At 31.6% G+C, this 14710-nt stretch overlaps 1 protein-coding gene across 2 annotated transcripts; it reads left to right on the plus strand.

The window, feature by feature from the left end:
* The first annotated feature begins 10518 nt into the window (after positions 1-10518).
* Positions 10519-14189, plus strand: LOC114394888 (alpha-galactosidase 1-like). 2 transcript variants are annotated; one of them, XM_028356572.1, is made up of 15 exons: positions 10519-10688; positions 11006-11064; positions 11244-11300; positions 11432-11466; positions 11599-11702; positions 11791-11866; positions 11959-12017; positions 12136-12201; positions 12287-12370; positions 12777-12841; positions 12929-13011; positions 13112-13202; positions 13480-13529; positions 13619-13759; positions 13864-14189. In XM_028356572.1, the coding sequence occupies exons 1-15, from the start codon at positions 10519-10521 to the stop codon at positions 13894-13896; spliced, it is 1173 nt and encodes a 390-aa protein (XP_028212373.1). In that variant the 3' UTR covers positions 13897-14189. The 2 variants fall into 2 exon arrangements, with proteins under 2 accessions (XP_028212373.1, XP_028212372.1); XM_028356571.1 differs by having other exon boundaries at positions 13884-14189.
* The last annotated feature ends 521 nt before the right edge of the window (positions 14190-14710 follow it).

Below are 14710 nucleotides of genomic sequence, written 5' to 3' on the forward strand. Positions count from 1 at the left end.
TAATAGATCAGATTCGGATAACAAATTAGATTTAATTTGGATAACAGATATGATAACAAATAAGATAACAGATAGGATAACAGATAAGATAACAGATATGACAAGTAAACTTCAAATGCTCATAACTTTTGCTACGGTTGTCTGTTTGAGGCCCACTATATATCAAAACGCTCAGAATTCAGAGGAGAATCTATATAAGGGGATTTGTTCCACGATTTTCTTTCAAAAAAACACCTCTAAATGCCTCAATTTCGTGTTCAAAGATCAAACACCCACTTTTTTTTTCAAAATTTTTGCAACTTTTTTTTTTGACACAAAGTGTGAAAGACACAAGAAACAAGAACAAGAACGTGACAAGAACAAGAACGAAACAAGATGTAAACAAGAACGCAAATAACAGAACACAAGACGCAAACAAGAACGAAACAAGATGTAAACAAAAATGCAAACAGAACACAAGACGCAAACAAGAACGAAACAAGACATAAACAAAAACCCAAATAACAGAACAAGGACAAAACACGAACCTGGACAAATTACAAAGAAAATAATAGGATAGGATAGAACCTGTATCAAGAGCCGAAGCTCTGATACCAAATGATGTGAACCTGAGTAGGAGTGGATCGTTTGATACAGGCTACGGAGGTTTGGATGACGCCACTTCCGGTGAAGGAAGATAAGTCAGGGTAGACGCCACAAGGATTACCTTGATAAGTCTGAGATTGGTTCAACCAGGAACCCAGAGAGAAACTCTCACCCAATTTTATGAAAATGCCAAAAGTTTTTTTATTCAAAACAAAAACCAATACTTATAGTGTAGCTGAACAAAAAGATAAAAATAAACATGGGCCTTCTAAACAGTTTGGGCCAAAATTACAATAAAAATAAATTATAATTAAAAACATATTTAACTTGGGCCTTCAAATTAGTTTGGGCCTTTAGCAACAATTAATTGTCTTGATAGTGTCTCTGCCTCTGGGCCTTCATCCTTCTCCACTTGGGCCTTCATCCTTCTACACTCGGGGGCTTTGTCCTTTTCCACTTAGGCTTTCGTCCTTCTCCACTTGGGCCTTTAGCCTGTATTTGGCCAGTTTCATGATTCTCATCACCAATGCTCCCGTTCAAATTCAATTAACTGATTGTGAGTTATGAATTTCAAAAAGGGAAGAAGAAGAAGAGAAAAAAAAAACATTTGCGTAAACTGGTTTATTGATTCAAGTTGGATTAATTTGATAAGATAGTTTTACTTCAAGTCAATGGTAAATAAACATTAATTATATTCTCTTCTGACTTTGAACGTTTTTCTCAGTCTAGAAGAGTTAAATGCGTCATCCAGTTATGACTATAATAATATAGCTCAACTTATATAATCAATCTAAGAAACCACATGAACATCACGGGAGTCTAGTATGGTTAACTAAATATCAATATTTAATAATTGTATATTTTGCCGATAAAAAAATTAATTACATACTTTTTTTTTATTCTCTAGAATCAAGGAATTTGCAACACTTTTTCAAATAAATAAAAAATATTTTAGTCCCTAAAATTTTAAAAAATATATAATTTTAAAGAATTATAATTTTGGGGTATGATTTTTTTCTTTCTCTCTTCTGTTCAACGTTCTCTTAAGTTAACAAAATTATGTTCAGAAACTAAAGTTTAAAATATTTTAAAAATTTAAGGATGAAAACCAATTGTTTTTAAAGTCGGAGATTAAAACCAAAAATAAAATATTTTTCAGGAAAAAAAAACTATTAAACCCAATATATAGTATACGTGATTTAAAGGATATGAAAAAAAAAGTAAACTAAATAAACAAGAATTGCCTCTTGCATGTCATTCAAGAGCTTTAAAAGTACCCTTTATGTAACATCAACATCAATTATATATGAAGTTAGAATAATAGTTATGCCAGCATAAAAAAAATAGTTATGCAAGAAAAAGCAAGTGGCACGGTTTCTTTGAAAGAAACACAACTCAACACAAGTCACCCACACAAAAGAAACAAATACTATAAAGGGGGAGACAACAAGAGATTGAAATGAACATATGAAAAAAAAGAAGAACAAAAGATATAAAAAAGACGATAGGAAGATTTGGGAAGTCAAATATGCATCCTTAACTATGAAATTCCAAAGGAGGGGTGCATCCTCGAATCATACTATTTGGCTGTATTATGAGTAGGGTTCACCATCATACTACATGGCTGCCATTATTGAGGCATTATTATATTTCTTTATATTGGATTTGGATTGAAATATAATCAACAAATGAAACTTATCAAGTATGCATGTTTGAATTAACTGATATAAATTATTTTAATATAATAATTTGAGTTAAGTTTTCGATAACAATAAGTAGTCTTAATTAGATTCAATGATTAAATATTAGAGAAAAAATAATTATATACTTTACACAGTCATCTCATTACAATTTTTTGTGTATGATAAATTTGTTTACACTTTTACAATAATTATAATAGTTCTACCGGTTTGTGATTAAAACTCTTATTATTATTTAAAAAAAGTTCAAGTTTTAAATGAGTAGTATGGTCAAATTTTTAGTTTAAATTTATTATCACTTATGTATAATAATTTTATCAAATTCGAATGAAATAATCGAATAATTATAAAATTAAATGAGTTTTTAGCTTATTTAAAAAAGTAATTAATTGAATTTTGTCTTAAATTTGTTGGCAACACCGGTAACCGATGAAATTAAAATCTGATCGGGAGTATTGTGCTGGATGAGGATGCATGTAGTGATTTGGGATGCATCTTTGGATGGAAAATATTCTGCCTAAACTGCCTATGGCAGAGTAGTTTAGATGTTAATGGAAGTTGGTATGGTCTCTCCAAATACCAGAAAATATCATGTTTCTGAATGGATATAAGAGTCAACTGTACAGGAACCAATGGGGTAATCTTTGCTGTTGTTTGCGGGTATATTTGGAAGGCAAGAAACGTGGACATTTTTCAAGACATTGTGTGGAGCTGTGTAGTCGCTCAAATTCATGGACTTCTCCGAGTTATGAAGAATCTTAGAATCTTAAAATGTTAATTTAGATCTAACTTATTTTTAAAAGTTAATTCATTAAGTGAATAGTCCCTCATTCACTTATTCTATTTTTACTTTATCTCTAGTCAATGTGATATTTGAACTTTTTCTAATATTATCCTCCTCCACATGCTTTGAAGTTAAACATAGATGGGAGTTCGTTTGGAAACACTAGAAGGTCTGATTTTGGTAGAGTAACCAGGGATTCAAATGCAAATTGGGTTATTGATTACTCAGGTTATTGTGGAATTGATGTGACATCCTTTACTTTGACATATATATATAAATAAATAAAATATATAAAAAATCAATAAATAAATTTACGTGGATAAAAGGTTCACAATTACTTCATTATTATTAATTAAAACTTATTAAAAATATATTCGACTCAAAATAAGGCCGTCAAAATTTACAAAAATATTTTGTTAAAACAGTGAGGTAAAATAAAATAGACTAACATCATGCAATTAATATAAAAAATTATGCCCCAACGTCACATCCTATCAGAGCATTGTATTCCGACGTCCTTCAGCACAAGGTTCCTTAAAGCAATTCACCTAGTCATCTGCTCCCCGAACATAAAGTTCAAGATCATCACAGAATCCAAACACAAATAACACACGGGGAGTGAATTATCACATTCCTAACTAATAGAGAGAAATAAGATGACATGTAGATATAAATATCATATAAACAAAATAAAACTTACTTAAACATAACTCACACATTTCACCCTTTTGTCGCCTAACATCACATCACAACACAACACATTTCATTCATTTTCACAACATTCACGTACTCAAGGATCAAAACACAATATCATCAAGTCAATCAATATTGATCAATACACAAGCGTTATGCAACATATACACTAAGACTCAACCCTATATGTAATGTGGTATCATTGATCGAGACCATACCCAAATCAAATAAACATTAAAATACAGTATCTAGGAAGTGATCCTAGTTTGTCTCCCAACGAGCAATGGTCAACCAAACGTTCATAACAGATAGTAATAAAATAGTAACGAATTGGGGAGAGTTGTTTGTTTTTGTAAATTAAACAGCAAGTAAATTTGAATTAGAAAATATCAGAATTAAAACATGTTGTTTCCCTTGATTCACAAGCAAGTCTCTTATCCTAGGTTACGAGAATTTATCCTTTATCAGTTCAACCACTTAATCCAACCCTAAATTAAATTACTAAGCGAAATTTAACATAAGGCATTCATTATGTGATTAAGCAACACATACACCAATTAATCATGAATGAAACTGATCATTAAGCATGAACGTAAATTAAGCGCAGAGACCATTAATCAAGCACTAAGCATGCATGGATTAATAGCAACAAATACAGAGTAATTGGTGAAGAGGAAAAACTGATCAGAATTCAATAGTAATAATAAAACCTCAAAGAGAGTTGTGCTTGATCCTCAAGAGAAAACAACGCTGGAGACTTAGCCTTCCATTAATCAATAGAAAATGAAATTGTAGTAGAAAACGAAGAAAACTAGAATCATTCTCCAAAACGAAAAAGCTAAAACGAAAGAGAGAGAGGAGAGAGAGAGCTAAGACTAGAACCTTGGTGTTGTTATATAGTTCTCAGCCCCAAAGCTTACAAATTTGTTTTAAGTCCAAGCCCATAAATAAAATAAAATCGAGATAAGATAAGATAAGATAAGACAAAATCTAGATAAAATAATATCTAGATGAAATAAGATAAGATAAGATCTAGATAAAATAATATCTATATGAGATAAAATCTAGATAAGATAAGATTTGGTAGAATAAAATTGTCTGCTCTCTTCAAGTCCAAGCCCAATTCCGGATTCAAGCCCAATTACTTATAATTCTCCTGAAATTAAATTAAAAACACAAAATTAATCCAATAGGCCCAAAAGATAAAATTGCATAATTAATTTGACAATTAAGGCTAATCAGTAATTAAAATGGTAACAAAAAGGGTTAAGAAATATGAGAAAATGATGACACATCAATCATGTCAGTGAAAAACCATGTCGAGCGCCTAAGAGTACATGACAAGACAAATCACACACTAGCAAGTCAGGTCACTTTCACTAGGTAAGATCATAGGGAGACCAGTCAGGGTCATAGTGTTTTGCGAGAATGCTCCAACCATATGGGATCAACATAGACTTAAAGGAGCACTCAAACCGGGTGACCCCCAAGGCCTACACTCCGAAGAGTTCGTCAGGGTCTCTCCCTCCTGATTCAGGTCCAACCCAAAAAACATTTTAGCACACAGACTATATCTATGAACTGTACAAAACACACGACTCCTCAATTGTTCTCAAATAGTTTATCTCGTCGCCCTTAAAGGGTCTTAGCATTAACTCGTCACCCTGAAAGAGACTTAACATTAACTCGTCGCCCTTAAAGGGTCTTAGCATTAACTCATCGCCCTTAAAGGGACTTAGCATTAACTCGTCGCCCTTAAAGGAACTTAACATTAACTCGTCGCCCTTAAAGGGATTTAGCATTAACTCGTCATCTTTAAAGGGACTTATAGTCGTGTGATTGTACAATTCATAGTTCACAACTCAATACACACAACATCTCAATCACATACATACACAATTTATCACATACACTCGATCTCGATCACAATAACACGTTATCACACCTCATGAATCATATACACTTTACCTATGAACTATGCAATACACACAACTACTCAATTATTTTCAAAATCATTTTAACTCGTCAAGTTCCCACAGTGGATCCCATCACAATACTCATCGCCCTTAAAGAGTCTTACAGTTGTGTGATTGCACAGTTCATAGCTCACTACTCGATACACACATCTCATCTCAATACACATGTATTTCATCATTCATCACATGTTCAATTTGTTACATACTCACAATTTGAATCACCATTTCACAATCTCAATATAACAATTTGTACAAAAAAGTTTATCAAAACTTGGGGAGTATAACCCCTCAAATAATTTCACACAATTATATCAAAATTAATTAATCCAAACTATAGGTATAAAAAATGAAAACACCAATAACACTCAATTTTATCAATCAATTCGCATCATAACATCAATATTGTATTTATAATCATAAAGGAAAAAATTATAATTCAATAAACATCCCAAAATAAACTCAATTTAATTTTCTAAGGATTCCTACACATGTTCATTCTAACCCCAATTGTGATAAACTCATCCCTTACCTCTAAGCGGGCTCACGTGTCTTCCAATAGCGATAGCAGCATCTCTAACAAGTTCCTGATATTCCTCAATTTTTTCCTCTGATTGCTCTGATAAAGTTCCCAAACGTCAGAGAGAAAGAGAAGGGATTGAAGCTTCCATTTGTACTGTCTTCATGCGATGCATCTTTCTCCATCCAAAGATATTATTTTGCATATCCCAACGCTGAAGTCGTTCGGAAATGAATTCCGAACCACATATCAAAATTTGACGACAATCCAAAGATTAACCAATCCGGGATCATAGTTTTACCGAGACAGTTTTGGGTTTCTGCGGGAAAATAAAAGGCTACGATGCGAAGGTCATTTCTCTCAGCTCATACATGATTTCAAAATTTCCAATGGCGAGAATGCTCGGAATTGGTTTTCGAACCTAGTGCTTAAATTTCACGACGATCAAACGGTGAATGAGTTTGAAATCGTCGTTTTTCTGAGACATGTTTGATCGTCTGTGGGAAAGAGAGGATTTTGGGAGGAAGAAAAACAAAAAACGAGATTGAGAGGCAGAGGAGGCTAAGGAGTCAAAAAACTGACCTAACATGTCGCTATTTATACCTAGGGTACTTACAACTTATTATTTACTCTATTTATTTATTTATTATTTTATAAAAACAAACTCTATTTTATTTCTTATCAAATGAGAAAATCAAATATATATTCCTCGTACCATTATTTTATTATAACTATTTTTCTTTATTTATTTAATTATAAAACCTCACCGTTATTTAAAACTTTATTTATTTATTTATTTATTACTAAAAAACATTTTTTAATTTATTTATGAAAAATTAGATGTTACGGGAACTACAACAAATTTAGTTGCTGAACTTCATGCAATTTGGAAAGGTCTTCAGTTAATTAGCTCACAATAGGTTTCACTCACATAATTTGTGAATCAGATTCAACAGCAGCTTTGGGAATGATAAAGAATGATTGTTGCACTACTCATCCTCAGGCGGTGCTGGTCCATAAAATCACAACTCTTTCAACGAGAATATGCATGTCATTTTTCAGCATCCATAAAATCACAACTCTTTCAACGAGAATATGCATGTCATTTTTCAGCATATATTAAGAGAAGGCAATCAGAATAGCTTGCTAAGAAGGGTGCTACAAAGACAATTGCTTTGGAGATATATGATATATCCCTTATGTCCTTCGGAACTGTCCACTCTTTTGTTTGCAGATTCCATAGGGACTGTCTTTCTAAGACAGTAGCTTTGTTCTTTTTCGTTTCTGTTGCTTAGCTTTTCTCATCTATCCAAAAAAAAAAGTTAGCTTATTTGAATAATTGAGTCTGAAGTTTGAATTTATTTATTTAATTAAACAAATGAGTTTGATTGAATATTTAACCAATTAAGCTCAAATAATTTGTTTATTTACACCTCTTCTCATAAATCAAATTCTATATTATTAATTAAGCTAAAACAACTACACACTCCATATACACTCGATGATTAATATTTTGCAATTTGTTTCCTACCTAGGATTATTTTTTAATTCCACATTTACTAGTATTTTATGATTTGTTTTCTTACTTAAGGTTATTTCTTAATTTGCATGTTGAGCCATTTACTTCCTTGTTTATTTAGGATTATTAGTATAAAGAGGCATATGGAAGTGTTTTGTAATTTGTTTCCTACCTAGGATTATTTTTTAATTCCACATTTACTAGTATTTTATGATTTGTTTTCTTACTTAAGGTTATTTCTTAATTTGCATGTTGAGCCATTTACTTCCTTGTTTATTTAGGATTATTAGTATAAAGAGGCATATGGAAGTGTTTTGCAATTTGTTTCCTACCTAGCTAGGATTATTTTTTAATTCCACATTTACTAGTATTTTATGATTTGTTTTCTTACTTAAGGTTATTTCTTAATTTGCATGTTGAGCTATTTACTTCCTTGTTTATTTAGGATTATTAGTATAAAGAGGCATATGGAAGTGTTCGCAAAATTGAGAGGACAAAAGAAACGAGAGATGAAAGAAAATGTCGCGAGGGAGAAAGTTTCTTAAAGATTGAAAAGAAGAAGAGGAATACGTAGGAGGAGAGCTCTTGCATCATTGTAATTAAGTACCAAGTATGAATGGGAGAAACCACTGTGCAAAATTAAAGGTGCTGAAAGGAATCTGGTTGAAGAAAAGTGTCAAAGTGAATGCAAAGACATTGTAAACAAGATTTACAGGAAAGAGATAGATCAACTTAGAGTTAATTTATGTTGGTGAGCAAAACAAAACTTAAGAGTTTATGTTTTCAATTACAACAAGAGGTATGATTCTTAAATCATCTTTGCATTCTATTTTCTGGTATAATAGTATATCTTAGAATCATGTAATGACATTTATATATATACAATTTTATTAATTTGCTGAAAAAAAATATATTCTAAAGCACAAATATTGAACCAATATTATAATTAATTTCTAATACAAATTTTGATCTCTTCTCTCCCTGTGTTGTGTATTTCACACCTACCCATTCAAAAGACTAAATATATTTTTCAACTATCTTACACTGCCATTGATTTATCTTCTTAATTGTTTATCCATTTCAGATTAAAAGTAATTTTATATCATAATTTAAATTATTTATTATAATATAGTTTATACACTGAAAAATATTTTCGTGTTATAAATTTTAATTACATAAAAATATACATTTATTCCTAAACTAAAATATTATTTCAACTATAAATTATTTGCCACGACTGAACGGACAATTCCTAATTTCCTATAAGTTTTGTTTTTCTTTTGGGCAGTTAAAGTTGAAATTCAAGAGGAGAGGACAATTGGAAAATTTTACAATGTAAAACAAATAAGTCACAAATTTAAAGAAGAACTTATGGTAAAATAGATTTTTTTGGTACAGAAAAAAATTAAGAAAATCAAAGAATTGATAACAAAATTTAGTGATGAAAATTACTTTTTTGTCAATAATGTTAGAGTAACAAAAATTTTAGTGACGATTTTTAAAAAAATTAATATAAATTATTGTATTCTCTGTTTTAAAATTTTGTAGTAAATTATTATAAATTAAACTATAATTACATAATAACCCATAATTAGAACCAAATTCAACAACTTCAAATCATAACCATTAGTTTATTGTTCAAAAACAAAACCCTCCCCATCATCTTTCCTAGTATAATTTCCACCGACTACTCTACAGTCCAGATAGTTCTTACAAACCAAAAACATTGGTGAATAAAATATTGGGATATCCTTATCCTCTGATTTCATTAATCATGCATTGGTCAAAAAGGAAATCAAAGTCCCACTTTGTGGTCCTCTTCTGAGTACAATTTTTGTTGTTTTTATTTTGTCATCCCCACACCAGAACCTTCACTTTTGAAACACAAACATTAGTTTCTAATTTTCAATGTTAACCAATAATAACAATAATTTCCTAAAACAATAAAAGTCATATTCTATAGTAATAGACACGATGGAGATGTTACTCAAATTAAGCACTGCAATTCTGCATGTGAAATGAAATTGAGCTGCATGATGAGTGTACAACACACACCAAGCTTATTGATGAGTCTAATTTAATTGGTTGAATCCGTTTTCACATATTAAAAAAAACACAAACCAAGTTTCTTGGTTTTGTTTTCAACCTATTCCAAATAGACCTTAGATTGAGGTACACATTAATGGACATTATTGTTGAACTTATATGGAGGATGATGCAACTTAATTGTCTTTTTTCATTTTCTTTTTCATTCAAGAAAATTACCATTGTTATTCATAGTCCAGCAGATAGGGGATGGATATAAGTATCAAAATTCACATGTACTAAACCTCATAATGCCGAGAGAAACTGTTATATGGTATAAGATTCTTATGTTTTAATATCATAGGAATATATCTCTGTTGGTTAAACAGAATTATTATAAATCGTTGGTACGGACAAAAAATTCTTTTGTTTTATTTAAATTTTACGAGACATATATAAGTTTTTCTTTTTGTGTTTCTAAATAAATTGATCACTATAATATATCCTGTCAAAAAAAAAATCTCTATAATATATCACATGAAAAATGGTCAAGACCATAGTAGTAAACAACGTAATAATTTCTTGCGGTCAAATTATATGTAGCACAGTTAAAACACAACCTTGGACTGAGGAGCACAATAGTCAAGATACTCTGTGTATAAATAGATAAGGGATCTTGTCTTTCTCACAGCAAGTGAAGAGGTGGTGAAGTGAACACAATGGAGAGAAGGGTTGGCTATGAGGTGCTGGTGGCTTTGGTGACCCTTTTGGTTTTCTCATTTGCTTGTGCCACTGCTTCATCATCAGGACCAACAAAACTCCACCACCGTGTGGAGCAATTCAGGAGGAATCTGCTTGCTAATGGCCTTGGTAGAACTCCTCCAATGGGGTAAGTGTGTGATTTGTGTTCAGTATCATTATGTTTCTTCTCTATGTGAGAATGAGTGCTTTTTTTTTTGTTAACTTGTGCTGAGTCTCTCAGTTTCACTGTTTATCACTTACAACACGCTCAACCGAGTTGTCGGTTTATGTTGTGAATAGTGCTAGCAAGAATCTTAGGAAAACACTCCTTTTCTTTTTCATTAATACCTTAATAATAAGTAGTTACAACTTACAACTAAACATGGCTCATTCCTGTCTGGTTCCAAATTCATACATCAAAAGATTTAATGATACTGAGATGTTAAACATTTCCTTTTGGTGCAGGTGGAACAGTTGGAATCATTTCAGCTGTCAAATTAACGAAAAAATGATCAGAGAAACTGGTATTTGGTCATATGTGTGTATTATGTGAATTTTGTATTTATCTATCATTTATCAATTAATCATTTTACATAAAACTATGTGTACATCCGAGAAATTAGAATTTTTCTTTTATTATTTAGCAAAGATCCACTTAGTTGAGAATTTAGTCTGATTGTGAATTTTCTTTATGGGTTTTCAGCTGATGCCCTTGTTTCTACTGGTCTGTCCAAGCTTGGATACACTTATGTCAATATAGGTACATGAAACACATTTTTCAATTCTCTTATTATTAAAAAATTTATTAATTTTGTACTTTTTTACTTCGCAAAATGTCATAAGCACAAGCAGTTAACCTTAACCTTAATCCACAATTTTCCATTATTGCAGATGATTGTTGGGCTGAATTAAATCGGGATGCTAAGGTATGGTTCTTATGGTTTTTACATGCTTCATTGCATTTGAATTTGCTTACTGCCTCCCTGAAAGTTATCACATTCAATTAATTTTTTTTTCTTCAAACATTTTTATAGGCTATTGTTGTTGTATTGTTATAGGGTAATCTGGTAGCAAAAAATTCAACGTTTCCTTCTGGAATCAAAGCTCTTGCAGATTATGTTCACGGCAAGGGTCTTAAGCTTGGAATTTATTCAGATGCTGGGTACATAGACTTGGCCAAACACCTAACTTAGTCCCATGTGCTTTTCCAACTCTTTTTAAACTAAGCTTTAGGTTGGTCAATTTTGCAGGTATTTTACTTGTAGCAAACAGATGCCTGGTTCTCTTGGTCATGAGTTTCAAGATGCCAAGACTTTTGCATCATGGGTATGAAACATTGTGCTTATTTATTCATGCTTTTCCTTGGAATCATCATATTTAATGCAATTAAACAAATGGTGATTTTGGTTTATTTACAGGGTATTGATTATTTGAAGTATGATAACTGTAACAATGATGGATCAAAACCAACTGATAGGTAGTCATAACTATATTTGCGACTTAGTGTTAATTTTATTTGATCAAATTGAATATTTTAACATAACACTTTGTTCTTTATATATAATTTTTTAAAACAATTGTCTTCATATGAATAGATACCCTATTATGACTCGGGCTTTAATGATGGCTGGTCGTCCAATCTTCTTCTCACTATGTGAATGGTAATTTTATTTGTTTTAGTATTTCATTTTATTGCTCCTCCAAATTTAAGACCTTCCCTCTAATCACATGTGCTTTGTTTGTTAGGGGAGACTTACACCCAGCTCTATGGGGTGCTAAAGTGGGAAACAGCTGGAGAACTACCAATGACATTAATGATTCATGGGAAAGGTGAACATTATGCATTTAATTTGTTGATACAAATGGAGAAAATTTCTGTTGCCAATATCATGTGTCTATTACTACTCCTATTCAAGCTAATAACTTGATTTTATAAAATTTAATCAAATAAGGTAGACAATAGACACATTCGAGTAGCAGTAGACATTCTAATTGGCCTTGACATGTGATCAAGCGACAAGCAGGGCATGTATCTGTTCACAAAAATTGAATTAATTTGGATTTGTAAAGAAATTGTATGAAATTTAACTGAATAAGAGAGATAATAGATACTTTGGAGTGACAATAGACACTCCTTGATTGGTCTTGAAATGTGATCAAGCAGGGTATATAGCTGTTCACCAAAATTGAATTATTTTGGATTTTAGCTGATAAAGGTAACTATTATCTTTGGCAGCATGGTTTCAAGGGCAGATATGAATGAAGTTTATGCAGAGTATGCAAGACCTGGTGGTTGGAATGGTTAGAAATTCGTTAACCTTGCGTTTTTCTGAAAGATATTTTATCCAATTGAGATCATTATATTCATTGAACATGTGAATTCAACAGATCCTGATATGCTTGAGGTGGGAAATGGAGGGATGACAAAAAATGAATATATTGTTCACTTCAGTTTATGGGCCCTTTCCAAGGTACTACTATTATTCTTTTGTTTTCCAACATACTGATTTATGTTAAAGCATGTACAAGGCTTTTTTTCCTTTTTTTCCCTCATGCAAAGGTTTATTGCAGGCTCCTCTTCTTCTTGGCTGTGATGTTAGGAATATGACTAAAGAGACCATGGAGATAGTAGCAAACAAGGAAGTTATTTCAGTTAACCAAGGTGATACATAACTAGGATCATTCTGTTATTTCTTACGAAAAAATAGTTTATGTACTAACAATATAAATAGTCTGTACACTGTCATTCAATAAATAGTTATCATATATGATATGTTTATCGCCATTTACAGAAACCACTTAGAAGTCATAACTACCATGATTTCTGATTAGTTAACAGTATTAAAACCTTTTACATTGTCAATATATAGAAATTAAACTCATTTCTTATACATTGTAGTATACTACCTTTTATTAATATTTATCTCAAACATCGTCAGATCCACTTGGTGTACAAGGTAAAAAGGTTAGGATGGAAGGTGATCAAGAGGTGAGTTGAATTTGGAACACAACAATGGCTTTGTCTCTAGTGTCAGATGAACAATACATGATCATTCACAGGTAACCCTTTTTGGACAGATTTGGGCAGGTCCTCTTTCAGGGTACAGGGTAGCTGTTGTCTTGCTTAATCGTGGCCCTTCGAAAATCTCAATTACAGCCAACTGGGATGACATTGATATTCCACCAAAAAGTGCTGTTGAAGCAAGAGACCTTTGGGAGGTATTGTATTTGGATTCATTCAATCTTTTGTTTTGTAATTGCTTGCATGCTTTGTAACTTTGTTTTCATCGCAATTTTGTTGGATACTTGTGCTATAACTTAAGGTGTCTGCTAATGCATGTAGCACAAGACATTGATGAGACCCTTCGTGGATAAATTGACTGCCACAGTAGATCCTCATGGGTGTAAAATGTACGTGCTGAAGCCAGTGGCTTGAGTTTTCTGAAACAAATTTTTGGATTGCAGCTTTTGGAGTCACTGATGTCAATATTTGTTTTTCTTGCTGAGATTTGACTTGTAGACGAGCTTCACTTCAATAAACATTGTCATTTGCTTCTATTCATAGAAGCTTGATACCTTATTTAGTGTACCAGCTCAATTGAATCAGTCACTCAGATGATATAATAAAATAAAGCTGTTGACATGTAAATTGGTTTTTAGTACTTTACTTTCATACATTCCTAAAGTCTTTTTGTACATGACATGGAAAATACAGGACAAATATCTATTTTGTGGATTATGCAAGAGTGAGGTAAAGGGATATCGATAAGATAGTTGATTTCTTTTCTGTAAGTATGATTATACTTAAGATGTTCATGTACCAAAGAAAAGCCATTGAAATTCTGGTTATTTTGTTAAAATAATATTTCATATAAGATAAATTGATGAGAAATGAGATTTCTTTTCTTTGTAAGTATTTTTTTCTTGCTCTGGCATCATTGCATTCACTTAATGGTCAAATGATAATAGTGATCATTGTCACCAGTGTTTTGTGTCAGGTTCCACTATGCCTCTTCAATTCAATCATGGTTTTATGTTAAACAAGATAATTATATCTGATAATATTTTAGGATAATATTTTAGGATAAAGAAAGATAATGATTTTTTTCTTCTAAGATATCCTCGTAAGCAAAAATCATGAGATTAATCATTCAAGTGTATGTCATTTCC

The sequence above is a fragment of the Glycine soja genome, chromosome 18, assembly GCF_004193775.1.
Source record: "Glycine soja cultivar W05 chromosome 18, ASM419377v2, whole genome shotgun sequence".
Taxonomy (NCBI): Eukaryota; Viridiplantae; Streptophyta; class Magnoliopsida; order Fabales; family Fabaceae; genus Glycine; species Glycine soja.